Source organism: Amphiprion ocellaris, chromosome 16, assembly GCF_022539595.1.
Source record: "Amphiprion ocellaris isolate individual 3 ecotype Okinawa chromosome 16, ASM2253959v1, whole genome shotgun sequence".
NCBI classification, from domain to species: domain Eukaryota; kingdom Metazoa; phylum Chordata; class Actinopteri; family Pomacentridae; genus Amphiprion; species Amphiprion ocellaris.
This window is the reverse complement of record NC_072781.1, coordinates 31,350,771-31,378,485: the sequence shown is the minus strand read 5'-3', so window position 1 is coordinate 31,378,485 and position 27,715 is coordinate 31,350,771. Positions and strand designations below refer to the sequence as shown.

The 27,715-nt window shown below is 38.7% G+C and overlaps 2 protein-coding genes across 5 annotated transcripts in view; one reads left to right on the top strand and one right to left on the bottom strand.

Moving 5' to 3' along the window:
* Positions 1-1,432: 1,432 nt before the first annotated feature.
* LOC111566253 (high-affinity choline transporter 1-like) lies at positions 1,433-10,812 on the bottom strand. Of its 2 annotated transcripts, XM_035946612.2 has the most exons (9): positions 10,564-10,674; positions 8,524-8,574; positions 6,973-7,089; positions 6,420-6,575; positions 6,150-6,298; positions 5,892-6,035; positions 4,532-4,685; positions 2,400-2,617; positions 1,433-2,220 (listed from the first exon to the last, which is right to left on the bottom strand). In XM_035946612.2, exons 3-9 carry the CDS (start codon positions 7,046-7,048, stop codon positions 1,684-1,686), a joined length of 1,434 nt encoding a protein of 477 aa, XP_035802505.2. In that variant the 5' UTR covers positions 7,049-7,089; positions 8,524-8,574; positions 10,564-10,674; the 3' UTR covers positions 1,433-1,683. The 2 variants fall into 2 exon arrangements, with proteins under 2 accessions (XP_035802505.2, XP_023122537.2); XM_023266769.3 differs by lacking the exon at positions 8,524-8,574 and having other exon boundaries at positions 10,564-10,812.
* A 4,708-nt stretch (positions 10,813-15,520) lies between these two features.
* Positions 15,521-27,715, top strand: part of kif20ba (kinesin family member 20Ba) — a 72,397-nt gene continuing 60,202 nt past the window's right edge. For all 3 annotated transcript variants that reach the window (XM_035946615.2, XM_023266756.3, XM_035946614.2), the window contains exons 1-10: positions 15,521-15,656; positions 17,568-17,676; positions 17,856-17,945; positions 18,155-18,277; positions 18,508-18,646; positions 19,260-19,444; positions 20,366-20,420; positions 21,336-21,542; positions 22,344-22,455; positions 25,595-25,666. In XM_035946615.2, coding sequence (XP_035802508.2) covers positions 17,569-17,676; positions 17,856-17,945; positions 18,155-18,277; positions 18,508-18,646; positions 19,260-19,444; positions 20,366-20,420; positions 21,336-21,542; positions 22,344-22,455; positions 25,595-25,666 — 1,091 coding nt within the window. In that variant the 5' untranslated portion in view covers positions 15,521-15,656; position 17,568. The remainder of the gene's footprint in view (positions 15,657-17,567; positions 17,677-17,855; positions 17,946-18,154; positions 18,278-18,507; positions 18,647-19,259; positions 19,445-20,365; positions 20,421-21,335; positions 21,543-22,343; positions 22,456-25,594; positions 25,667-27,715) is intronic.

Here is a 27,715-nt window from a genome sequence, read left to right as displayed (position 1 = left end):
ATGAATTAGAGCAGAGACTGAGAGCCAGAACTTCTGGTCCAACATCAGTGTGTGACCTCACAAATGTGCTTCTGGAAGAATGGTCAAAAATTCCCATAAACACACTCCTAAACCTTGTGGACAGCCTTCCCAGAAGAGTTGAAGCTGTTTTAGCTGCAAAGGGTGAACCGACGTCATATTGAACCCTATGGATTAGGAATGGGATGTCACTTACGTTCATATGCGAGTCAAGGCAGGTGAGCGAATACTTTTGGCAATATAGTGTATATACCGCTTCATCCTCATTAGGGTCACGGGGGGGCTGGAGTCTATCCCAGCTGACTTGGGGTGAAGGCAGGGGAGACCCTGGACAGGTTGCCAGTCCGCCACAAGGCTACATACACAGACAGTCACACTCACATTCACACCTACGGGTAACTTAGAGTAATCAGTTAACCTCAGCATGTTTTTGGAGTGTGGGAGGAAGCCGGAGTACCCGGAGAAAACCCACACATGCACAGGGAGAACATGCAAACTCCATGTAGAAAGATCCTGGGAAAGCCGGGACGCGAACCAGGGATCTTCTAGCTGCAAGGCGTAAGTGCTAACCACCACACCACTGTGCAGCCCTGTTGGGTCTTTTCATTCTTAAATTATGAACCTTTATTCTTTTTGTACCGCTAAGAGGAATTGCTCTAAAATTTCATTGTGCAGCTTTTATTCTGTTGTGTTTCAAACACTGCACATTATCACAAACACACCATCCCCACTGTGAAGCATGGAGGTGGCAGCATCATGATGTAAGAACAGAATAAAGATTGCTTTATTTTCTCCTATGTACTGTATAGGAATTTATATTAATATTGACACTAATGATGTGTTGATGTGATTGATCAGAGCACTGTGGACAGTGTCACAGGTTTTACTCAGAAAATAAAATATAATGCAACACGTTTCATTAAACTGTCCAGCATTATATAAGAATTGAAAGCTCCACCTTCAACAGATGTTAGGTCAGTGTCACTACACTATGTATGTGTGACGACATAGAAGTTAGCTTCTGATTCAACAGGCTCAGTAGAATTTATCTAAAAGTGCTGAGCTCCTCATTGTTAGTACCTCCTACCAAAGAAAAAATTTTAATGATGTAAAACTGTGTAATACATTTTAGGTTAACCCTGAATGTTGTCTGAAACACATTCAGACATTTGTAAAACTTTTACTCTTTTGTGGAAATGCAAAAAATGTTAGATTTTACTGCTTTTCTCACATCCAAATTTTGTGAGATCAAGTCCAAATCTAAAACCACTTTATATAGATGAAGGGAAAAGATGGTATGTCCTGCCATTCTACCTTCTTCCAGGTGCTGCCACATGGTGCTATATTCCACTGCTCTAATTAAAAAAACTGGAAGTAGGCTTTGTCTGAGGTCAATGATTGAGAGTAGTAAACATACGTTTTCACAGCTTTTATTGACATCTCCTTTAAGATGTACAAAGCACAATGAAAACAGATTTTCACCATACTGGACCTTTGAATAGTCATGAAACCATACTGCCGATGTGCCCCTCTGGCCAAGTACTGCAGTACCTCAACAAAACAAACAAAAATACTCCCCTATAAGCCCAATAACATTTTCCAATAGAAAAGTCAAAGACGCCTAAATGAAAACAAAAGTCAACCATTACAAGCTACACAGGAATGCTAACATTTTGTGCTAATCATTGGCTCTGATGCCAGTGTCTTATTGTCATTGTGTTCTGGAGCATCACCTGCAGGGGTCGCTGGTTCAGGTGAGTGCTGGACTTTCACTTTGAACACATCCAGCTTCTCAGGAAGCAGGTTTTTGTTAAAGAGAATAGATGCCAGGTAGGAGAACAGCAAGATGAACCCAATGGCAGATGCCATGGAGATGATCTTAACTGGAGAGTACTGTACATACACACCGTCCTCAAGAGTGCATCCTGGGAAATGTAGGACAACTGGCAGTCCAAGTGTTGGGTCTCCGCTAAGCAGTCTTAACCCCAGTCCTACCAGACCACCTAGAATAGCCCCGTAACCATTGGAGATTTTAAAGAAGAGGACACAGACAAGTTGAGGGAAGATTATGATGTACGCAGCTTCAGCACCAAGCATCCAGAAAATGACTACGCTGTTATTCAGACTGGTCAGTGATGTAGCAACCAGACCCACAACAACCACAGCACCACGGACCAACCACAGAAGCTCTCTTTCTGATGCCTGAAGAACAAAAAGAAGAATAAAAGATTAACTGTAAATGACTGACTGTCTTACTTCCTACTTAGTTTCTCCATCCAAGCGCTATCTCTCCATTGCTAGTCTCTATTCATTCTTTGAAGAAAAAAAATTACACATTGACTCTAACTACAAATGCTTGCTGAAAAAATTAATAATTTTACCTGAGGTCTCAGCATGTTCTTGTATATGTTGGAGGTGAAAACAGAAGCTGCAGAAAGCAAAGCTGAGTCAGTTGATGACATTACGGCAGCCGCCACACATCCGATACCAATGATGGAGACAAACTGTGGCGTGAGGTGCTGCAGGGCGATGGGCAGGACGAGAGCTGCTTCCCCACGTTCATATGGAGATGGAGAACCATAGGAGGTCAGGTTCCAGTCTGGAGCAAGAAAATATTGACATTTACAAAAATAAACAAAATTACATGTCTAAAGTAAAAATAAATAAATAAATAAAAAACATCACTCATCACTCTGAGATACAGCCCCCTCTATGAAACACAGAATAACTGATTTATGACTCAGTTCCATCTGTGGAGACATCCTGGACTCAACCAAATTTTGACATTGGAAGTCAGACATCACAGGTCTCATTTAAAATTCTGAAAGACCATCTATCACATTATGAGTATTCAGTTACAGCTGCAAGTGCAACATACATTTATACATCTCCAATAACTCCCTGAGTCCCAAAGTCTTAGTCTACACAATCACCTCACTATTTAACCTGGGTGCTGCTTTCTGTCCTGAGCCAACCGCAATTATTTCCATCAACTTTTTAAACTGCTTTTAACCTAAAATTGACCATTTTCAACTATTTAACTATTTTACCACCTTCCTATCATCCCCCTTAGATCCCTGTTTGCTCTGCCAACCTAAATCAATTCCCACCAGTAATGTCCCACATCTGTGACACAATAACAGTCCAATACCTGCCCATTGAACATTGTTCCCACTAATCTTTTAAAAGAAACATTAGACACTGTAGAACCCACAATCAGTCTCACAAATGGAACTGATCCAATGTTGCAATGGTTCGGCGTCTCTTTAAAAAGCTAAACCTCAACAAGCCTGATTTCAATAACTTCTGCCCCATAACAAATCTTCTGTTCCTTTCACATCACAGTTCAGGTTTCAGGGCTCGCACTCCATAGCACTGAATTTGCTCTTTAGTCTTTAGACTCTGGAAATAGTGCCATTTTAACTCTGTTAGACCTCACTGCGGCTTTTAAAATGTCCTCATGGCATTCTTTTATATTGTGTGATGGACCAAGTTGGCATCCAAGGCACAGTGCTAAACTGGTTTGCCTCATACATATCTGGTTATTTTTGGGAAAAACTGGAAGTTGCTCATCTTCTTCTGCTTCAGTTACTTGTGGAGTACCACAAGGTTCAGTTGTGGTGCATTTTATTCTCCTTGTATGTTCTCTACTTGGGCTCCATCTTCCATAGACACAAATTATCACCCCATTGCTACACTGATGATATGCTTAATGCTCTTAATGCTTCATATTTACATCATATTTATGTTTTGGAAACTGATTCTACAAGGTGCTGTCCTGTTTTGCCTGTTTGAGTGTTTTATTTTTTCTTATTTTGTTTTAAAATTTGATTTTACTGGTTTTATCCAGTCTTGATGTTTCATACATAACATAGTTGCCTCCTGTTTCATACATCATTTCAGTTAGCTCTGGAACTCTGACTAACTTAGATTTAATCTGAGATAAATATCATGGTCTGGGAAGATAAAACACTATCAAATATGGCAGAGTGAATGTGGTAGACATGCTGGAACCTGCACACTCACACTTTGGTTCCAATTCAGGAGGTGTTTTTAAAGTTGGGTTTCATCTTACCCTGTAACATTGGATTTCAGAGCCAACAACAACATCTACCAAAGACAAGCATGATCTACTCCTTAGACCTGCTCAGCAAGCTGTACAAAGTCAAGAGAAAGGTGTCTCTTGGTTTCTGAAAAGTCTTTACAGGTCTTGCTCTGAGTTCTAGTGCACAAAACAAAGCTTTAAATAAAAGAGGAGCACAACGTTTTTATAGAAGCCAAATTTCAGTGCCTTGATGTATTTTAAATGCACTGACGGATAATTAATCTTGTTACCTTCTATATGTTTGGTCTCAAATACGGATTGCTTTGTTCATTCACAAATTCATACTCTAGCATCAGATCTAGCTATTCAAACAACAGAGACCTAAGAGATGGTGACTGGCATGATCCCCGTATAGCATATAGACATCTTTTTTCATAGCTTAGTCCAGCTTCTAAAGACTGTCATTACCTGTAGATGAGACGACAGCTCCAATCAGAATAGAAGGCACCCCAAATACAACAATCACGAAAGCTGCAATAAAGCATGACAGCTTGGCTGTGGCTGAGGAAGAAGACGACAAGACTCTCTGGTAGAAGCACTGAAATCCAAGACTGCCCAGCACCTTGAGAGTAAAACATTTAATTGTGGTTTACAATCAGCACTTCTAAATTCTCCCCTGCTAGTAGCACTCATGTGTACAACATTTAAGCTACGTTATAGTTCATATCTACTTTACAGTGCCTCTGCAAAGTATTTCTTCCCCTTGGAAGTTTTACCCCTTGTGGTCAATTTAATTTGGCTAATTGATAAAGCAAAATGTAAAAGAAGTAACTGCAAGTATTCACCTCCTTTAAAATGACAGACCTAATTCAGCACAGGTGCAGCCAACTCCATTTCACACAATTAAATGGAGATCATCTGAATAGGGTGAAAGTGTCTGAAATGACTGTAGTATAAAGACAGCTGTATCTGGAACGTCCAGTAACCAGGGAATCAGGACTCCTGGCTAAAACTACAAAGTGACGACAAAAGAAGACTTCCAAGAAACTTTATGAGAACATTATTGAAAAGCAAAAATCAGGGAATGGATACAAGAAAGACTTTTTTAAAGTTACTAAACATCCCTTGGACTACAGTTAAATGCATCATCATTAAGAAATGGAAGGAATATGACATAACTCTTGTCCAGAGTGGACAGTCCTCAAAAACTGGGTAACAGTGCAAGAAAGAGAGGAGTGAAGGAGACCACTGGGACAGCTATGACCGGGGAGAGACTGTACATGTACCAGTCAAAGCTTTATGGGAAAGTGACAAAGAGAAAGCCACTGTTAAAAATTAAGTCATATTACATCTTTAGAATACTTCAGCAGAAGGTATGTGACTCTGTGGCATCTTCTAATTGACTCTGAAGTCAACTAGAGGAAGGTTCTTTGGTCTGGCGAGACCAAAATATAGCTGTTTGGCCACAATTTTACATGCTACATTTGGCGGACACCACACACTGCATGTCATCACAAACACATCATCCCTACTGTGAAGCATGGTGGTGGCAGCATCCATCTTTTTCTGTAAATTCTTGTCAACCACAATTAAATTGACTATGATTCAATCTTTTTGAAAAAATGATTAAAGAGAAAAACTTCCAAATGGGGTGAATATATTTTATAGGCACTGTGATTTTTTAAAAAACGTACTGTTTCTGATTACAGCTTATTTGGTTCTTTAGTTAAAATAAAAAGTATTTGTGCATTTATTGTCACTGTGAGGATAGATATCAAAACTAAAGTGAAATGTGTGTGATGTGTGCTATGTGTTTGCTTCATCCTACAAAGAATATGAAGTCATCAATCATTATCCAGGTCCGTTCCAGCTGTAGCGTACCAATCCAGGGAGCGTGTAAGGTGTTGTTCATCAGAGTCTCACTGATGCTCAGTGAGGAAGGGTTCATCATGACAAAGGGAACACAGATGAACTGCAGAGACAAATCGACACACATAAAGCTTTTAACGGCACCGTGTGCAGTTTTTGCTGCTTTGCGTAACAGTGTTTTCTCAAAACAAAACCTAAAAATGGATGTCGAACTCACCAAACCCACAAATATGAGGACAAGCTGTATAACATCTGTGTAGGCCACAGAGTAGAGACCTCCCAACAGTGTGTAGGTGATGGCAACAGCAACAGAGATCCAGATGCTCACAGTGTAGGACAAATCCAAGACCACACTCATGGTTGCTCCTGCCAAGGACATTAAGTCATATTTATGCTACGTTTACATCCATATGCAGGTAAAATAACTGTAAAACATAAGAGTTACATAGTATGAACGGTAAATATAGTGATTATGTACAAACTGTACCTAGACCAGTTAGTGATACGGTCACCCACATCACGTCAGTGAAAAGTGAAAACAGGGACAGTACAGCTGTTAGTGCTTTCCCATACTTGATCTGGAAAGGGTCGAGCATCGTCATGTATTTTCTGTCTCTCATTGGTTTGACAAACACCAGGCCACCTTGATGCAAAACAGGACAGAACATAAAAATTAAAAAACAAATGAAGCGAACGCAAAACTGCAAATACAGTAAAAAAGGAAAATTACATGTAAGGTTTATAATCTGAAACAACACATAGCTGCAGTTTTAGATTTCATTCATTTGGTCAGAAAATTACAAAGTATATGACCCCTAAAATCTACAAGACTAAATACATCTCTTTGGCTGAACTGAGAAGATAAATAGATACATGTGTATCATTGGAAATATTACATGTAGTACTCATGAAATTCAATAATGTGTAACAGATTTTTTCATCCGTGTTGGATGTTGTTTTAAACTTAAGGTCAAATATCTTTGTTTTTGTAAACATGTAGATACATAATGACCCTGTCAGATGGAGTTTTAAACTCTTACCAAGAATGTAAGATGCACTGAAGGCCATTAACATGATCAGTGTCCAGGTCAGTCCCATAGATGGGATGTAAATCATCTCAGTTATGCCAACAATGAAGCCTCCTCCAACCCGTGTAGCTAACAATGAAATAAATGAAAACACAAACAGCAGATTATTTAATGAATAAGTAGCAGATATTTGGACAGAAGACAAAATACTGGGTTCTCATTACATAACTGCATGTTCTCAAATAAAGATACTGCATGAAAGTATCACGCTCATTTTATGATATTACGTCTCTGAACCCAAGTGTCTAAGCATTTATTATATCTGTCTTACTTTCCTCACTGTGTGCTCATTTTTCACAGCAATATAAAGTCCTGCACCTCTATGGAAACAGCAAAACCATAGCAGTATTACAATAAATCACAAAAAAACATATACAAAAACGCTGGAGAAAAATGGTGAATCTACATACTATAGATTAGGGGTGTCAAGCTCATTTTAGTTTAGGGGCCACATTCAGCCCAGTATGAGCTCCAGTGACCAGTAAAATCACAGCATAATAACCTATAAATAACCACAACTCCAGATTTTTCCTTTGTTTAAGTGCAAAAAAGTCCATTCTGAAAATGTTCACATTTAAGGAATTATCTTTTTTACAAAACATCATGAACAATCTGAAGTTTCTGAAGAAAAATACGTTCAATTTCAGCAACATTATTCCTCAGTTTATCATTTCCACATTACAACTTACAGATCTCAGAGTTTCTACAAAGGAACACAACATTTAGTCACAGCTATCTGGAACTGAATGATCTAGTATTTTACTTTATGAACAAAACGACAAAAAAGTCGACAACACAAGCGAGACAAAACGATACAAACAATACACGAAACAATTAATAAAGCAAAACACAAAATGACAAAAACCAGAACCAAAATGACAAAAACATGCGGTGAACGACTAAAGTCAGACAAAAAAACAACAAAAATGAGACACAAAATGACAAAAGAACAATGAGCAAGCTAGTATTTTATTTTATGATCCAAACAACTTGTCATGGTCTTGAAATTATTTTAAATTTATAGTTTTATGAATTTACAATCTGCAGTTAATGTCTTCTCTGTAATTTTACACTTTACAAAGTCGTCCACGGGCCAGATTGGACCCTCTGGAGGGCCGGTTTTGGCATGTTTGACACCCCTGATCTAGATGTTTTACCTATTTTTATGCACACACAATCTGTAATTCAGCAGAAAAGTCTTTTAATTTCTAAAATGTCACTGTAAGTCATGGCTGAGTGATTAAAAATCTCCACAACTTCTAAAGGAAACATGTAGAATAAATGGATTTTAATGAAATATGACAATTTTAAGATGTTTCTCTGAGGAAACAGCATGAAAATTGAAAATCCATTTATTCTTTCTCTTCTTACAGTTTCTGGCTCTGGTGTCATTTTGAAGATAATGTGTCTTTCAAAGCCACCTCTGGGTTTTAGAATGTAGAAGGTTAATGCATTTAGACACAGGGCCATCAAGGCAAGACATGACATGACTGAAGCACCTACCTTACACCCTTCAGCTTTTTAATTGGTAGTGTGCCTAAGTATCAATGGCAACTGTAAGTTGAAAGACAAAACAAACAACACAACTCAATGCAGTCTCTCACGTAGAATGTAATTTAGTAATAATGTAGTATGTTTCTGTGGATATCTTGCTATATTCTCAGACAAATTGGCATTTAATTCAGTACAACATTAACTATAACAAACTGATTTCATTTTTAGGTTAAAGGATGATTGCTTTGTGGGAACAGAAAAATAATGCAGCTCCCATAACAGAAAATTCCATCTGTAGCAGCAGGTGAAATAAAAATGACTCCAACCATAAATTGTTTCTTAGTGAAGTCAGTGTGTAATAAATTCCAACAATCCTTTTCTTGCCCGGCACTAATTCCACACCCACTTGGAAACTCAACATGCAAAGTCGATGCACATGTACAGTTTTAGTTCCGTCAAGTTTGCTCATGTTTTTGGCATAACATACAGTAAGATATACAACCATTCAAATATTTGGGGTCACCCAGACAATTTCACGTATTCCATGAAAACTCCTACTTTTATTCATGTGGTAACATAACTGCACAAGGGTTTTCTAATCATCAATGAGCCTTTCAACACCATTAGCTAACACAATGTAGCATTAGAACACAGGAGTGATGGTTGCTGGAAATGTTCCTCTGTACCTCTATGGAGATATTCCATTAAAAATCAGCTGTTTCCAGCTAGAATAGTCATTTACCACATTAACAATGTCTACACTGGATTTATCATTCATTTAATGTTATCTTCATTGAAAAACAATGCTTTTCTTTCAGAAATAAGGACATTTCTAAGTGACGCCAAACTTCTGAACGGTAGTGTATGATAAGTTAAGATGAGCTACGACAAAACTTTATTAATCCCGAAGCAAATTCAGCCACCAGATACTGCTTAGAACAAACAGAATGACATAACATTAGAAATGCAGTGCCTAAAAAGTAGAATCAATAAATAAAATAAGTAAGCTAAAATGAAGCTAGAATTAAACAGTGAAAAGTAGTGCTACCGACTATACTAAGGTAGTAAGTACCGTAATTTCCGGACTATAAGCCGCTACTTTTTTCACACACTTTGAACCCTATGGCTTATACAATGATGCAGCTAATGTATAGATTTTTACAGTCGAGCTTCATGCCATCAATACATTTAGCCTCGTCACATCAGACCAATGAAATTACTGAACAGGTCACAGTGAACCAATGACACTGTTTGAATTAAATCAAACACACTCACACTAAATTCTTCATATCGGTCATTTTGTGCTTCATGTGCACACCCTCATCATGGAAAACACATGAAGAAATGCATATGATGCAGCTTTTAAATTAAAGGCAGTCGATCTGCCAGTCGAAGAAGCAACTAGAGCTGCTGCAAGTAAGCTTGGTGTGAATGAATCGATGGTGAGACGTTGGGGTCGGCAGCGTGAACTGACTCAATGGTTTTACTGCTGTGTTACAGGCACTGTTCGGAAAAAAGCATTTATTTAAATAAAGAAAAAATCTTTCTGTGTAAATATCTCATGTTACAACGTGGACACCTGCAGCTTATAGACAGGTGCGGCTTATATACATAGACTGTATATAAAGATCTTTATATACAGTCTATGCTTATATATCTACAAAATCTTTTTCTTTTTAAATTTAGTGGGTGTGACTTATATTCAGGTGCGCTCGATAGTCTGGAAATTAAGGTATACTATACAAGGTATGGAAATTAAGATACTATCCACATGAACAAACATACTTTTACACTTTTTTAATCTTATTTGTGCAAGAAAGCTATCACTTTCTATACAACCCTGTCATGCTCCTGTATTTCTTCTGTGACTGATTCAAACACAATAACTTCGAAGCTGTTTTCACCTTCCTCCTCCCTGCTCGTTAACTGCAGCCACTTATTTGGAGCCTGTATTTTACGAGGCTGCTGCTCCTTTACAGTATTTCCCTCCAAATTCTGTCAGTTTTGAAAGGCATAATGGTCAAACCCTTCTTTGCCCTCCGCTCTCACCTATCATGGTGAAGATCCCGACCACACAGTTGATTCCACGATTTCCCAGCAGGGTCATCTCCATTTGGGTGGCTGCATTCTTCTTCTGCACCCTTTTGGACTTGAAAGAAGCCCAGATGCCGGTCCCAAGGACCAGCAGATAGAAAAACACCATCGATACCACACCTGGGATATTCACAGCCATGATGGACAGGTTGATTTGCAGAAGCTGCTCTCCTCCACACTAGCTGATGTCGGAGTGATAGAATGACTGAGTGAGGAGCTGAATAAAGGAAAACAGGAAAAACAATTCACTCTTTTGTGCCCTCTGGTGAAACTGGTTGGTTTAGTTATAAGAAATCTTCTTGAGCATTTTGGCTTTTGAGCAAGACTCACTCCTTGTTAGATCTGCTACACTTCACTATATTTTTTCAATTCATTATTGAACTTACATACAACCATTTTATTGCTTGATGTTTATGTCGGATCCCTTCATAAACTCTGGTTCTCAGAGAAAAAAGATCATCTTGACTTTCCTGTAGTTGATAAATCAGCTTAAACTCAAAATCTGAAGATCCTGGATGTGTTCCCTCTGAATTATTAGATCAATCAGTTTTACAATAGAATAGAATAGAATAGCTTTGTTGTCATCATACATGGGGACATGACAAATACATAAATAGCTGCCACTGGATGCTGCATTGACAAGCGAAATTAACAATAACAAATTATTAAAATCAAATGTACATATAAAACAAGACTATATTAAGAATTACAAAATATGCAAAAGAGGCAAGATATATACAATACAGCATGGGAGGTAAATGAAATCAAATTAAAAACAATAAAATAGAATCAATATGGGCAGGAGATTGCACATAAGCAGCATTAGAACCAATGAAAATGACACTGTGTGTGACTGCTTTGAGTTCTTTTCCTTTTTTTCCTCGTACAGCAGTCCAAAAATAACTTGTTCATCAAATCGGTGAAGCGCACAGCGACTGATTAGCATGATTGTTCTCTGCCAAGGAACGAGGCGGAGTTATGTGACAATCGGCATACATTTGTCTGTCTGTCTGTCTGTCTGTTAGCAACATTACTCAAAAACAGACTAATGGATTTTGATTAAATTTTCAGCGAACGTCAGAAAAGACACAAGGACCAAGTGAGTAGATTTTGGCAGTGATGCAGCTTATAGTCTGGATCCATGGATTTGTCAAAGATTTCCGCATCATTGCCAGATAGCGGCACGACGTCACTGTAACTATGACAACAAGTGAACACTACGTCAGCTGCCTGCTGACGATCACATGACAAATCAACCACTGCAGACTTATTGGGACTCTGTTGGAAATTATACAACTGAGCAGCCTTGACGGAGTACTGTGCTCTCTGAGTGCTTTTCTTGTTTGAGAAGTGATTCAAACCTTCAAGAAATTGTTTTTTTTCTAGATTAGAAAGTAAATCTTGTCGCAAATGAAATCACAATTCAAGTCTCATCTTTAATCACTTTTGCTTTCAGTTCTTCCCAAAGCTGCTCTTCTCATTTCCATTTTTAGTTCCTTTATTGCCCTGCAGTTTTCTTCTTTAATTAGCCAATATGCGTTACTTTGGCTGTCTCATCTGGTGGTTTTCACATGTGTGTTTTTCAACCTTTTTCAGTGTTTTTCGTCACTTTCTCCATGCATTTATACACATTATTTCATTTCAAGAGAAAGAAGCCGAGTGCACCAGAGAAGCCGGTCAAGAAACTAAAGTGGAGAGTGTTCCAAGCCAGCAGGCTCATCCAAGGGCAGCGGTAATGGTGGCAACAACATGTTCCAGATTGGAAAGATGAGATATGTCAGTGTCGGAGACTTCAAGGGTGAAGTCTTGATTGACATTAGAGTACTGGATGAACAAAGATGGACAGATGAAGCCGGGGAAAAGAGTATCTCCCTTAGTCCTGAGCAATGGAACCAACTGAAGCATTCCTTTCATTGTTATCTGTTGAGCTAATTGAACATGTTGGCCAATTAGCTTTCATTTCTTTTAGAATTTTGTGTCTTCTCTCCCTGTGCATCTTTGTATTTCTTACTACTGCGATGGAAATTTCTATTTAACAAATGCAGAGGTACAAGAAAATGCTCATCTGCTGTTTAAGTGACATATACAGTCATAGAAAAAAATTATTAGACCACTCTCATTTTCTTCAATTTCTTGTTCATTTTAATGCCTGGTACAACTAAAGGTACATTTATTGGGACAAAAATAATGATAACAACAAAAACAGCTCATAAGAGTATAATGTAAGAACTGATAACTCGCCACTTTCCATGGTTTTCTTGATAATAACCCAAATCACTTAAGTTCTTACATCAATAGTTATGGCATTGTTCTGCCAAAAACAGTGCTTTTAGGATTCCATGTTTTCTTGTCTGTCTGTTTTAGTCCCATGATCCACACAGGAGTTGGTACTGATTTATAACCATTGTTTCTGATGACTGCAGTCATACATCTTGGATGCTCTCCACCAGCTTCTGACATTGTTTTGCTGTCGCAGCAGCATTCTTGCTGCACAAATTCAAATTAATTTGCTTTGTTTTGGACTTGTGGTTCTCCATTTTGCGTTTGATGATTTTCCACAGGTTTTCAGTTGGATTTAGATCTGGTGATTGAGCAGCCAAGGCATGGTTCCAATGTTCTGGTTCTCCATCCAGGCTTTAACTGATCTTGCCTTGTTGGAAAATCCAGTCATTGGAGGCAGGAAAGAGTTTTCCAGCTGATGGAAGAAGACTGTTTTCAAGAGTGGCTCCAAACATGACCTGGTTCATTTGCGCTGTTCCACCCAGACTGAAACTACCCCAGATGGTCACTGATCCACCCCCATGTTTTACTGTAGGGGCAGACAGTCTGGTTTGTAGCTTCTCCAGGCTTCCTCCTAACCAGTAAGTTGGCTTTAGTGGGCATCAACTGAAAACTGGATTCATCCCTGAAGAGAACCTTAGTCCAATCATCAACAGTCCAATCCTTGTGATCCCAGCAAAGAGTAACCAGCTTTCCTCTGCCTTTCCTTGATGAAGGGCTTCTTCCTGCCCTGTGTGACTTCAGACCAGCTTCAAGAAGTCAGTTTCCAACTGTCCTTGCTGAACAAGTCACATTTTTCGACAGTGTCCATTCATTTTTAAGATCCTTGGATGTCTGATGATGATTCTTGACACTGGAATGGATGAGTGACGGTCATCTGGTGGGTAGAAAGATGTTTCCTGCTGTGACCAGCTAGCACTTTGGTAGAACCATGTTGGGCTTGTTTTTTCTTGGTGTAATAAACAGCTGTCTTGGAGATCTTCAGGTTTTTTGCTACCTGTCTCTCACTCATCCCAATTTCCAGCAGTGCCAAGATGGCTGCCTTTGTGGCTTCACATAATTCTTTAGTTTGAGGCATTATGTGAGAGCTGACAACTTCTGAGTTGTGCTACGGCTTCAATGTCAGCAGGAAACCACTTTAGACCTTTACATGTGCTGCTGATGACATGAAATGTCCTCTTATATACCCTGGGAATACAATGAAGCTGAAACATGTCAAATATGACATAAAGTATTATGGAATCAGCTACATTTTTTTGTCGTGCTCATTGTATTCTTCAGGTAATATACCTTTTGCGGTACCAGGCATTAAAATGAACAAGAAATTGACAAAAACAAGGGTGGTCTAATAATTTTTCTTCATGACTTTATGTATTATAATAAACCTAATGATTACATGTGTACATGACCCTCATTAATAGCTTTTAAAAATATCTCTGTCAACTTTGCTCTGCCTCCATGCAAGGACAAAAATATGATCACAGAGATCCTGTCTTGAAGTCTCCAGTTATGTGTAGTCTTCATGCTATCAGCTGAGGTCAATGAGAATAACTTTGAATGTTTGTTTTGAACTCTTTTGCACATTTTCCTTTTCCTCATTCCACTCAGCTCATTCATCTGAGCTGTTTGTTTGTGTTCATCTGGTGCTGAATTAAACTTACAGAAATATGAACTTCTTGAATTCCAGCTTTATTCAGCAGTAATTACCACTAAACTTTGATTAACTTTGGTAAAATTGCATTTTACATTATATCATATGGTGTTAATCTTAATTTTTTAAATATCTAATACTATCAGGTCTAGACCTTGTTATTGCAGGATTTCATGCATAACAAAGGAATCAGTCCAGCAGGTTCAGGATTTTCCACGTCATTGTTCTTCTTTAGGTTTGGTTTCCGGGTAAAACGTGAATGTCTGAATTACTCCTTGTAGTGCAATTAAAAGCATTTGTCCTATTTGGACAAGATTGTTTTAAAACAATTGTTGTAAAACCCTGTCATGCTTCTGTCTTTGTTTCTGCTACCCATGTTATCACATTCCTCATCCCTAATCAACATAATTTGTACTTCGGAGCCTGTATTTCACTAAGCTGTTGCTTCTGTAAAGTGTTTTCATGAACATGTAGACATTTTTTTTTCAAATAATGGCAAATATCTGTATAATAACATTTCTTTTCCTGTGTAAGTGTAAGTTTAGAGTCAAATACTGTTAAGATTTTCAAAGATTTTACAAATTTTTATTGTGGGTATTGTATGCAGTTTAGGCTTATTATTTTTTAAATTGTTAACATGTAAATTTGTACAGATTTTCTGTGATGTGACTTCTTGTGATCTGTGATTTTAAGAAGCAGGGTAAATCTCTAAAATATTTTTTTCCCAAGAATTGCAGCCAAAAACCTATTAAAAAACGTTATTTTTAAAGGTCTGCTGTCGAGTCTTTAACTTTATATTTAAAAATGTTAGGTACATTTCTAATGCTAATGTCTAGGTCAACAATTAGTTGTTGTTTAATTAGTAAATTAAGTATTTATTATCATATTCAGGTATACAATGTGTCTCCACTTTTGTCTCCCCTTGTGTTTAATTTCCGACCTCAAAAATAACCCGTGAACGTAGCATAAAAACCACGCATGCGCAGTTAGTGCTTCAATCCAATTGGTCTGTTTCAAACAGACGGCGGTTGTGTTTGTTGTGTTTAGCTCGACGTTAGCGCACAAAAAGAGAAAATTCTTCAGGTTTAACGCCTAATGTTCCCAAAATAACCAACAGGTAAGTTTCTCTGTTGCGTTTGGTCGCTGCTAAAATGGCAACGTTAAGTCGTCTTGAGAAAAATAAAACAGACTTTGTTAAACTGTGCTTAAATAATCAGTTCACAGGTGCGGCCGCTAGTCAGGTGAGAAAAGCCAGCTAACCCGTTAGCTTGTTAGCTAGTAAGTTTTAATGCAAGCTGCTAAACTCAACGATTTAAAATAAGTAACAAAACGTTAGCAAGAGAATAATTTGACATGAGTTCTGTAAAACACCCAGCCTCCTCCTACAGTTTGTGGCACTTTCATTCCGTAGCGTTTAAGTTGACGTTAGCTCCACTGTTTTCGGTTGAAACTAGCTGTTGGTTGGCAAAGTTAAACAGGCGTTTGCTGACTAATTTATTCACGGGAAAGTCCTTGGAATCGTTTCTATAATCTTTAATGTTAACTTGCTGACGACAGGATGCTTGAGGCAACGAAAAGCAACGTGACTCCGCCTTTGGTTTAGCATCTTGTGTAAAGTCAGGCTAGTCCAAGGGAGACAACTGTAAAATTAGCTTTAGTTTCAACAGCTGATGGAAAAGTTAATGGAAACTCGAAATGCATACTGAGAGACAGAGTTTCCACATTTAATTATGTAGTACCGTGTTAGATATTTTAGGGAAATGCTTAATGCTGTATGAAACGTACTTTCCAATTTATGAGACCTTTTTTTCAATTCGTTAAGTTTTTAAAAATGGATGTTTCACAGCTTTTTAAGCATCTTTACCTCATTAGACCAGGCCTAGATCGTAAACCAAAACATATAGACTAATCAAATCTGGACTAGATTATGACATAGACCCTGAAGAGTCTTTAAACTATCCTTTCTGATTTGTGAAACCTCTTATTCTCTGTGTAAAACTGCACAATAGGGAGATTCTGTGCTTTTTTCCACATGTAGACTACATTAGACCAAGCCCTGATGTAAAACCATTTACATATAGACTGATCACATCTGGACTTGGCATGGCATAAAGCCTAAAGAGACTTTAAACTGCAGTTTCTGATTCATGAAACCTCTATTATATTTGTACAAATGCAGTAAAGGAAGATTTCTGTGCTTTTTTTTCACATGTAGACCGCATTAGAACAAGCCCAGATGTAAAACCACAACATATAGACACACACTCCAATTTGTGAGACTTTTTAAATATTTGTAAAGTTTCAAAAAAAGGATGTTTCACAGCTTTTTTTTTTTCTTAGGATATTGACCACATTAGAACAGGCCCAGATCTAAAACCACTACATACAGACTGGTCAAATCTGGATTAGATTATAGTAGAGAGTTTTTAAAACAGTTTCTGATTTGTGAAAACTGTGCTATTTGTAAAAATGCAAAAAGAGTGATTTCACTGCTGTTTTTGCATAATGTTTAGCATCAAAATCTATCTCTGTCGAAAAATGTGGTTTAAACAATCTCTAGCATCTCTGCTGTAATTTATGTTAGATTTGACCTGTTTCTTTTCTATATATACATGTAAAAAATGCACAGAAATCTCCCTTTAGTGCCATTTTATGTAAAGAATAAAGATTTCACAAATCAGTAACTGTGCTTTAAGGAATGCTTTGATAATGAGTCCAGATTTTACCCTCTCACATTTAATGTGGACCTGGTCTAGTGTGAACTACATTTAGAGAAACAAAAAACATAAAAATCTGATTTTTGTTGCATTTTTTTTCACCAATAAAATAACGGGTTTGCTTATTTGAAAATGTTTCAGACAGCTCTAACACAGTTTGATATCATTAGTATCAGTTTCTTAGCCCTTTATGCTTAGTTTCCTTTAACTTTTCCTTTAACTCATAGATACAGAAGATGTTCATTGGAAGCTAAATGCTGTTCTAGTTTTGACCTATGATTAACTCTTTTGTCTTCATGTATATACTGCAGGATGATGGATTCATTCCTGAACAACAAGGCTGAAGGACGGGAGCAGGTAGAGGTTGATGATTTAAAGAGAGATCTCTCATCGGAGTTCACCACCGTACCAGACTCACAGGTAAACCTCTGCTAGTTTACAGTGATATTATCAATTCTTGTCTTCTTCTAAGTCTTCCGCTTGAATGAGTCAAATTCCCAGTTACTTCTTTCCCCCTGACTGAGCTTCAACTTGATACCGAGAGTTAGACTTTCACCTCCCTTTTTGCGGTTTTATTGAATCCCTGATATGTTGTGCAGCATTCCTGCATCGAAGAGAGAGAACACCTTCAGGTCTACCTCCGAATCCGACCTTTCACCTCAGCAGAGAGCAACAATGGAGAGTCGCAGGTAAATATTAAGAAAAAAGGAATACTTATCTTCCAGAGAATTGATGATGTGCTCGAGTTTTTAGCTTTGATAACTCTATTTCTGACATTTGCTGCTAATTACTGACACAATTACAGTTCAAGACAGGCTTTGTTTCACAGTTGAAATGATCTGCAACAGAATAAACCTGAAATGGGAAAAAAAAAATGGTGTATTTTTGTGTCTAACAGGATTGTGTGACCATTGAGTCTCCTGACACAGTTCTGCTGAAACCTCCCAGTTTGTCCCTGTCAGCTAGACTCAGCACCGACAGATCACTTCCACAGACTGGCCAGCGCTTCCAGTTCTCTCAGGTTGGTCAATAAAAGCTAAAATATCATATCTTCATCTCTAAAACTCATCATTTGTTTATTTTTTTAACCTTTGAACACTTGTTCATCATCTATTTTGGAGTCATGCATTGTTGTACGCAATTATTGGCCAGAAAAGGTGGAGAAATCCTAGCATTTAATGGAAATGTTGTTGTGTTTTTAATAATAGGTTTTGGCTGATAATTCCTGAGTCTTTTTCTTCTCATCAACAGGTGTATGGTCCTGAGACGACACAGAGGGAGCTGTTCGAAGGCACAGTGAAAGATTTGGTTAAAGATGTTCTCGAAGGACGAAACTCTCTGGTTTTCACATACGGAGTCACTAACGCTGGGAAGACCTTCACATTCTTAGGTATATTGCAGTCCCTTGTGCCTTTAAACAGCTGTGGATGTTTTTGCTTTTCAGGGTCACTCTGCAGCTTTACACCATCACAGTCTATATCAGCTCATGTTGTGAATCTACCTGGTCATGGGTGGTGCTATGACTGATTAGCATGTGGGTCAGAGAGGGACAGTGTCAGCCAGGTTGTCTTCTGAAATTTACCAATGGTAACTGAATGCTTCTTGAATGTGGGTAAACAGCACAATTTACTGATATTTCTTAATGCTTCATGTGCATTCATAGACGTACAAGCAGCCTCTAGTCCTGGATCAGTTACTACAGAGCAGCAGCTCAGACAAGAGTGAGACCAAGAATTAGAGTGAAATAAGTAGTTGGAATGTGAGATTTACCTCAGTTCAAGCTGCTAGAGAATGACCTGCTAAAAGTCAGGTGCGACCAATGAAAACCAATGAAAATGTTTAGTTGCACATGATGGGTTTTTGGTAGATATGCAAACATAATAGCCACAGAAGGGCAACGAGAGAGAGGTATGACGTGTAAGTCTTACAATAGGCCTCTTCCAGCTGCTGTCTTTAGATTGTAATGGTAATAGAAGCACTTCTACTATCAATATGCTCTCCAGGTCCAGATGCCGATGCTGGTATCCTACCCAGAAGTCTGGATGTAATCTTCAGCAGCATTGACGAGCAGGTTTTCCCCGAGATGAGCGTCAAACCTCACCGCTGCCGAGAGTTCACAAGACTCACCAGGGAGCAGCAGAATGAGGAAGCGTTGTTCAAGAGGAACCTCTTCAGACAACTTAAAGAGGTAACCGGTTCGACCAGTCGACCCCTACAGTGAATTAAAGTGTTAAAATGTGATTTAAATTGTGGCGACTTGTAGAAAATGTGAGTGAAATGCAAACCATGTATGTATGTATGCAGTTTTAGACAGCTGTGTTGGTTAAATAAAGAAGGTATCCAAGGTTATTGGGTTAACTACACACAGATGTAAGCATGATTTGTCCACATACAGTAAAGACAATGAGTCTGTTGTCTTAATTGACAGAAATCTATATATTTTCTTGTTGTTATTATTGACTATTTGATAAACAAAATTGCAAGTTATTGTTGAGTAAATGAAGCCACAATCAACAAAACTAATCAAAAAGAATTTTTTTTATATATATATATATATATATATATATATATATATATATATATATATATATATATATATATATATATATATATATATATATATATATATATAAAATAAAATGTGTCTTAGTCTAGCCAAGCCTCAGGGCGTTTGTTGGTGCATTAAATGCTTGTATCTGTGAGAGTTTAGTATGAATACACAAACAGAGGTGCAGGCAGTGTTTTGTCCAACCACATCTAAAGGTTGAAGTGATCACACTTAATAATTGGACAAACCAACAGGATGATTCCTATCAACACAAATAAGGACGATGCCTGGCAGTCGTGGTGCTGCGCTTGTTTATAACAGAAGAAATAATAGAAGTAGTTATGTGAAGAATGAAAATTTAGCTTTAAGAGAATTTTCATTCCAGTTACCCTTTGCTTAAGGCTAGTCAAATTTCCCCCATAAACTTTTTAATCACTGTAAAAATGCTGCTCAAGACAACCTTCTTGTTTTTACTTGTTTGTTTTTCTTGTTCTTCTTTCTTTGATACATAAACTACTCTCACTCTCTGACATCTTTAACATGCTTGTCTTTGCCTTCCAGAGCGAGAAGAGCAACATTAGCCTGTCGAACTCGACCAATAAGACACTCCTTGAAGGCAAGATTAGGATTTGTTCTTGTACTTTATTGTCTGTTGATTCCGCATTTGTTGTTTTTGCCCTGTAACAGCAACAAATCTGACACAAACTCTGCACTACGGAAATGTTGGGCAAATTCTGGTTGACAGCTCTTTCAACCTTTGTTTATAATTTATAAAAAAAAAATCTGTCTGTTTAGACAAGGGTTTTCAAACATGTGGCCCACGGGCCAAAACCGGCCCGCCAGAAGATCCAATCCAACCTGCAGGACAACTTTGTAAAGAGTAAAAATTACAGGGAAGACATGAACTGCAAATTGTAAATTTGGAAAACTGTAAATTTAAAATAATTTCTAGACCTAATTTCTAGATAAGTCATTTTGACCATAAAGTAAAATACTAGATTGCTCATTGTTCTTTTGTCTTTTTGTGTCTCATTTTTGTAATATTTTGCCTTGTTTTGTTGTTTTTTTGTCTTTTTTTTGTCAGGCTTTTGTCCTTTTGATCATAAAATAAAATACTATATCCTTCAGTTCCAGATATCTGTGACTAAATATTTTGTGACTTTGTAGAAACTGTGATCTGTAAGTTGTAATGTGTAAATGATAAACTGAGGCATAATGTTGCTGAAATTGAACATGTTTTCTGAAGAAATTTCAGGTTGTTCATAATGTTTTATAAAAAGATAATTCCTTTAATGTGAACTTTTTCAGAATGGACTTAATTTGCACAAATTTTTAGCAAAATTTGGAGCTGTCATTAATTACAAGTTACTATGCTGTGATTTTCCTGGTCCGGTCCACTTGGCATCAAATTGGGCTGAATGTGGCCCCTGAACTAAAATGATTTTGCCACCCCTGGTTTACCCCTTTCATGTGCATTTCTGACTTTCCTATTATAGTTGTAAACAGCAGTGATTTTCTTTGTCTGTTGCAGGCTCTTCCATGTTGGGCACAACCGTAACAGTAGAGGACAAAATCAGCCTGGAGGTGGAAACAAACACCAAGTTCTCCATTTGGGTTTCTTTCTGTGAAATCTACAATGAGAACATTCACGACCTCCTGGAGGTGGTATCCAGCGGTGCACCGAGAAGAACCGCACTGCGCCTTTCACAGGACGTCAAGGGAAACGCCTTCGTCAAAGGTTTGAAGGGTCGGGCAGAGAATACGGGGCATAAAACAATACGTAAAAGTGATAAAACAGTGAAAGATTAACAACATAGAGAATAATAGCAGATGTAACTGCAGGACACAAACTGATCAATGTCAGTTGAGAGCGTCCTAATTTTATCACTCCTTTCCATTGTACACATTCAATTACAGTCACATTATTAATGAACAAGACCAGTTATGAATGACAGCTTCTCTGCTATCACATGCTGTGAAAACATTACATTTAATGTGTGTCGGTTCCAAATTTCGGCTATTGGTCTTTGTTGATCACCAATAATCGACCAATAATCGAATCAACATCGATTGATTTCCCACTTAACAGAAGTCTGAAGTTGTTTTTATATTGTGACGACCCTCCACCTGGACACCAGGTGTGCTTGTTCAGGAGCTGAGGGTAGTCAGCTGATATAGCCACACCTGGGATCAAGTGGCTCAGACTGCATCAAACCTCCCTGTCTTCTAGCATCTGGCTCTCTGACACTAGCTGCAGCTATGTGGAGCTCCAGCAGCAGGATTCTGGGTTTTGTTTGGGTCTTTCATGCCCATTTGCGTGGCCATAAACCGTTTTTAGTCACCACATAATTGTTGTCTCCTGGTTTTGTTGCGGCTTTTGGAGCCAAGTTGTAACAATATTAATAAGGTGCAAACATCAGCAGATATTTAAACTGCCACAAATTGAATCTAGTACAGGAAGCAGAAACAGTCCTGCAGTGTCTTCTTTTTTTCTCTCTTTCAATTTACTGATTTTTGTTTGTTTCAAATTTGCCTCTAGATCTGCGTTGGGTTCAGATTAATAGTGCAGAAGAGGCTTACAGAGTGATGAAGTTGGGCAAGAAGAACCAGAGCTTCTCCTCAACTCGACTCAATCATCTCTCCAGCAGAAGGTAAGGGAACAACAGCTAGCAGTATTTACAGACATTCTTTCAGAAAGTTGTGAAACGGAATCCAAGTGTCAAATTAGGTGTAAATTCCTGAGTCACTTTTACTAGCAACTTTCAGTTCCTACTCCTCCTCTTCTTCGCTTCCTCCTTCTTCTTCTTCCCTTCCTTCTTCTTCTTCTTCCCTTCCTCCTTCCCTTCTTCTTCTTCCCTTCCTCCTTCTTCTTCTTCCCTTCCTTCTTCTCCCTTCTTTTTCTTCTTCCCTTCCTCCTCCTTCTTCTTCCCTTCCTTCTTCCCTTCCTCCTTCCCTTCTTCTTCTTCCCTTCCTCCTTCTCCCTTCTTCTTCCCTTCCTCCTTCTTCTTCTTCCCTTCCTCCTTCTTCTCCCATCCTTCTTCTTCCCTTCCTCCTTTTCTTCTTCTTCCCTTCCTCCTTCTTCTTTCTCCTTCCCTTCCTCCTCCTTCTTCTTCTCCTCCCTCTCCTTCTTCATCTCCTCTTCCTTCTTCTTCCTTCTTCCCTTCCTCCTTTTCTTCTTCTTCCCTTCCTCCTTCTTCTTCCTCCTTCCCTTCCTCCTCCTTCTTCTTCTCCTTCACCTTTGTCTTCTCCTTTCCTCCTCATCCACCTTCTTGTCCTTCTCCTCTTCCTCCTCCTTCTTCCTCTCCTCCCTCTTCTTCTTCATCTCCTCTTCCTTCTTCTTCAGTTCTTCTTCTTCTTCCTTCTCCTTTTTCTTCGTCTTCTACTCCTCCTTCTTCTCCTTCTCGCCCCCCTCCTTCTTCTCCTCTTCCTCCTCCTTCTCCAATGTATACTTGTCAATACCAGCTGAGATAAAAAACTGAAAGATAGGAGACTGTGCCTGATTTAAATGTAGCCTCCTTCCCCAGTCAAAATAACACTACCTGAATACCTGCATCTCTTCCACTGTCAAAACTGAAACTTCATTTTGGGGAAGAGGAAGAAGTCACAGGGAGCCAGATTTAGCGAGTAGGGTAGATCAGGAGTGTTGATTGTTGCTGTAAATTGCTCTGTGACAGCTGGAGCACCACATACCATCACACCACGGTGTAACTTGTTTGTGCTGATTGTTGTTTATATGAGCCAAGAAACGCTTCGCTGCACAAACCTGTCTTTGCACAACTCCTCCTGAACAGAAGCATTCATTGCAGTCATTCATCACCCATCCTGAGTAGGCATAGGAAAGGGTTATAATTAACATTCAGCTCCCCAAAATGTCTACAGAAGTCTACGGTTCCTTCATCTCTTTTTGTACGCAAATGGCATTTACAAGTAATGTGACAGTAATGGAGGTTGTTGAAGAAAGTACCTGTGTTCAGAAGTTTGCTGTAGTATTAAGAGGTTTGTAGGTATGATGATAAAGAAAAGACAAAGATCAGCTTAAGAAAGTAAGTCTGGACTGCTTGTGAATATTTTGTTGTTCCCTAAGAAAATAACATTCAAATGATGACAAATCTGAAAATGTTGCATATTTCTACACTTGTACTGTTAATTGCAAGAAAACAAATCGGACTTTCTTGAGTCAACGGAAGGTGTGTCCCAAAGTTCCATTGTGGCTCCTGTCTTATTTTCTATTTCTATAAATGCTTTAGGTAAACACATTCCAGGCAATTTGCATTCTTATGCGGATGACACAGTTGTCAATACATCTGCTCCGTCTGCAGTACAGCATTAGAAAAACTTCAGACTGCATTTCAGTTAATACAAAGAGCTCTGAAGGATCTAAAATTGGTTTTAAATGCCCAGAAAACAACAAAAAACTGATTTATGTTCAATAAAGCTCTGCTGGACAAACTCCCAGAATACCTCAGCACCTTTCTCACTTTGAGTTCTGTAGAGATTTTTTCTTGAATAGCTGTCAATCTATTTAATTGTTTTACTGTTTATTGTTTATTTGTGTATTATGTATCTGTTTTATATAGCTTAAATTTTGTATGGCTGCTACCTTGGCCAGGTCTCCCTCGTAAAAGAGTTCTCTAATCTCATTGGGACTTCCTGGTTAAATAAAAATAAATAAATAAGCCAAATTAAATAATTGCACAATGCAATTCACTGCACATTATACTATGTATAATTGTGTTTGTGATAAATAAAGGTCTTGAATCTAACTGAGAGTGAAACCACTTGTGTAATCGACTAATCTCAGTTCTTCAGAAGTAGGATTGCGGTCTGGCGACGACAAAACAGCTTTTAGAACCCGTTTAGCTGGTTTAAGTCTTCCTGTGGTACAGAAACCCGGATCAGTCTAATTATACAGACAGTAAACATTATATATGTTAGCTATGAGTTACTCTCAGGTGACATTACACCCAACAATGGCACTTTTACCTTTGGTTTGCAGCACCCACTAGTGTCTGCCTGTAGAATTGTGAAATTTTGACACAAGGGGGAGCTCTGACATTGTTCTGCAGCAGCCACATTAAGTGTTTGCTTTAGTTTTTCATTTACTTTCCTTTAGAAATAATTGTAAACATGTGAACACATCAATTACAGTTGATACATAGTATTTCCCATCAAATATTACACAAAATTCATAAAAGGCAATTTTTGCTTGCATGTTGTGTTTCCAGTCAATATAGTGTAATAACAGTCTTTTAAAGATAGTTACTGCTGCAGAAATTCAGAGTTGAGTTTGCCACTATATTCGATGAGCTGTTGAAGGATTAATTCCAGAAACTTTATGCAAAAACCTACATTAGTTTTGCCAGTCTCGTTTCTGTTGTGTCACCAGGTTTACTATGTTGTTTGATGAAGTGTCCACTTGGAACACATTCTGCTGTCGAGGTAAAGCATTGCAAATCAGTGCTGTGAACTCATTTGGTGATGCTGATTAATTCACAATGACGTTTAATTGTTTCGACCACTTCTTCAATCTTCTCCTCCTTTTTAAACACTCTCACCTCACTTCTGATTCTGTCACTTTTGTTAGCACTTGTTCTTGTACGCAGACAAATACAACTTACATAAAAAGTTAAGCTGTAAAACATCTGTGCTCAGAGTGAAATACAACTTTTATCCACCTTAGAACTATATTGTAAGTATTTTATTTCCGGTAACGTCTTCAAAAGTTTGTTTGTGACATTTTAATATAAAGTTACTGAAATGCGTGCTCGATTTTCTTTCTCTTTTGTGCAGTCACAGTATTTTCTCCATTCGAATTTTGAGGATTGAGGATATCGGGACTCTGAGGGTTCAAACAGTCAGCGAGTGAGTAGAACTTTCTCTTTACCTTAGTTTCTGATTCTTTTGTTCAGACATTAGGTGAATGGATAGATGTTATTTACCTTGCTTGACAGTTTCGCCAGCACTCTCTCCTTCCTCAGAAGCGTCTCACTGACAGCGCGACGTGTCAGTCGGCAGATTTTGACAGCCGGCATTTGCGGCCCCGTAGAGTCGCCAGATGCGCCGGACCAACCATGCCCACACTGTAATTGCATGTTGTGGTGAGCCCAACGGACCCGACCATCCCACCAGGCATGCCGCATCCCCCGCCTTCCTATTTCCTCTGGAGTATGGTGTCCCAGGTGTGGGAGAGCATGAAACCTCCCTCAGCCCTGTTCATGGCTCTCTCCGCCCGCCTCCTGATCTCCATCGCCTCCTTAATCCAGCGTTTCAGTTTGTTTTCTTCCCTTCCGATGATTCTTGCCCCGTCCCAGTCCATAACATGATTGTTCCTTTTGCAGTGGTCAGATATTGCAGATTTGAGATTTTCCTGTAGTGCCTTTTCTTTCTGTGATCTTGTGAGTCGTGTTGCTGTTTCCTTTTCGCATTCCTTCTGATGTTCTTTTTCCTTGTGTGAAATGTTTTCCCTGTCTCCCCGATGTATGTGTTATTGCAAGAGTTGCATGGTATTTCGTAGATGACATTGCACTTATTGTTCTGCTCGATATTGTCTTTTGGGTGTACTAGAAGTTGTCTAAGTTTTATGTGTGGTTTTACGGCGGTGCCTATGTTGTGTTTTTTCATGGTTCGTTGGATGGGTTCTGTGATCCTCCGGATATACGGTAATGTAACTATGGTTTTATTGTTGTCGTGTGTGTCTCGTGCCTGTTTGGTTTTTTGTTGTTTCTCTGCTTTCTGTTTGTTTTTTACCTGTTGTATTCCTTTATTGATGGCCCACCTGGGGTACTGGCAGCTTGTTGAATGTGTTGCTCCTCCTGTCGTCTGTCCTGTTCTTCTGTGATGATGGTGGTCCGTTCATATAATGTTCTGACTACTGAGAGTTTGTGTGTTGCTGGATGTTCTGAAGTCCAGAGCAGGTATTGGTCTGTGTGGGTGGGTTTTCTGTAAACTGTGATTTTTACGCTGCCGTCGTCCTTGTGGTGGATGTTCATGTCCAGAAATGCCAGTGTTTTATTGTGCTCCTCCTCATGTGTAAATTTGATGTTGCCTGTGGTGTCCATGGTGTTGAGGTGGTCTGTAAGGGGTTGTGTGTATCCAGTTTTAACTTTTTCCAATATGTCGTCCATGTAACGTTTCCAGAGGGTGGGTTTGAGAGGTGGTGGTGCTGTGGTTATGGCTCTTTGTTCCAGGTCCTCCATAAAAAAAAACTGCTCATTATGGAGGAGAGAGGGTCTCCCATGGCGAATCCCTCTTTTTGGCTGTAGATGATGTTGAATTGGAAATAAGTGGACTTGGCAGTGAACTGTAATAAGGTGTAAATGTCATGAACTGTGAGATTTGTGCATTTGTGGAGTGTTTTGTCCTTGTGTAGTCGTTCCCGGACTATGTGCAGGGTGATGTCTACCGGGGTTTTGGTGAATAAGGATACTACATCGTGTGAAATGAGGATCTCGTCTGTTTCTATTGTTAGGTTGCAGAGTTCTTTGGCCAGTTCTTTAGAATTTTTGCAGTGGTGTTCTGTAAGTCCAATAAGGGGTTTGATTATTTCTGCCAGTGCTCTGGATAGGTTGTATGTGACGGAGCCTATGCTGTCTACTATGGGTCGTAGAGGGGAGTATTTTTTGTGGATTTTTGGTTTACCGTATATTCGGGGGATGATGCTTGCTGTGGGTATGAGGTGATCGTGTGCTTCCTGTGTTATTTTCTTGCTCTCCAGAAGTGGTTTTAGCAGGTCTTTCAGTATTTTCTTCTTTTTTTCTGTGGGATTATTCTCGTTGTGATGAATTATGTACCCATTTTTCGTTTATTTCCTGGTTTGCGCATTTGCTCCTGTCTCTTCGTTGGATTAGGTGCTCCAGTTTTTTCCTCTGCCGGATTTTAGTTATTGTGAATTCTTGTTCATTTGTGTGTTTA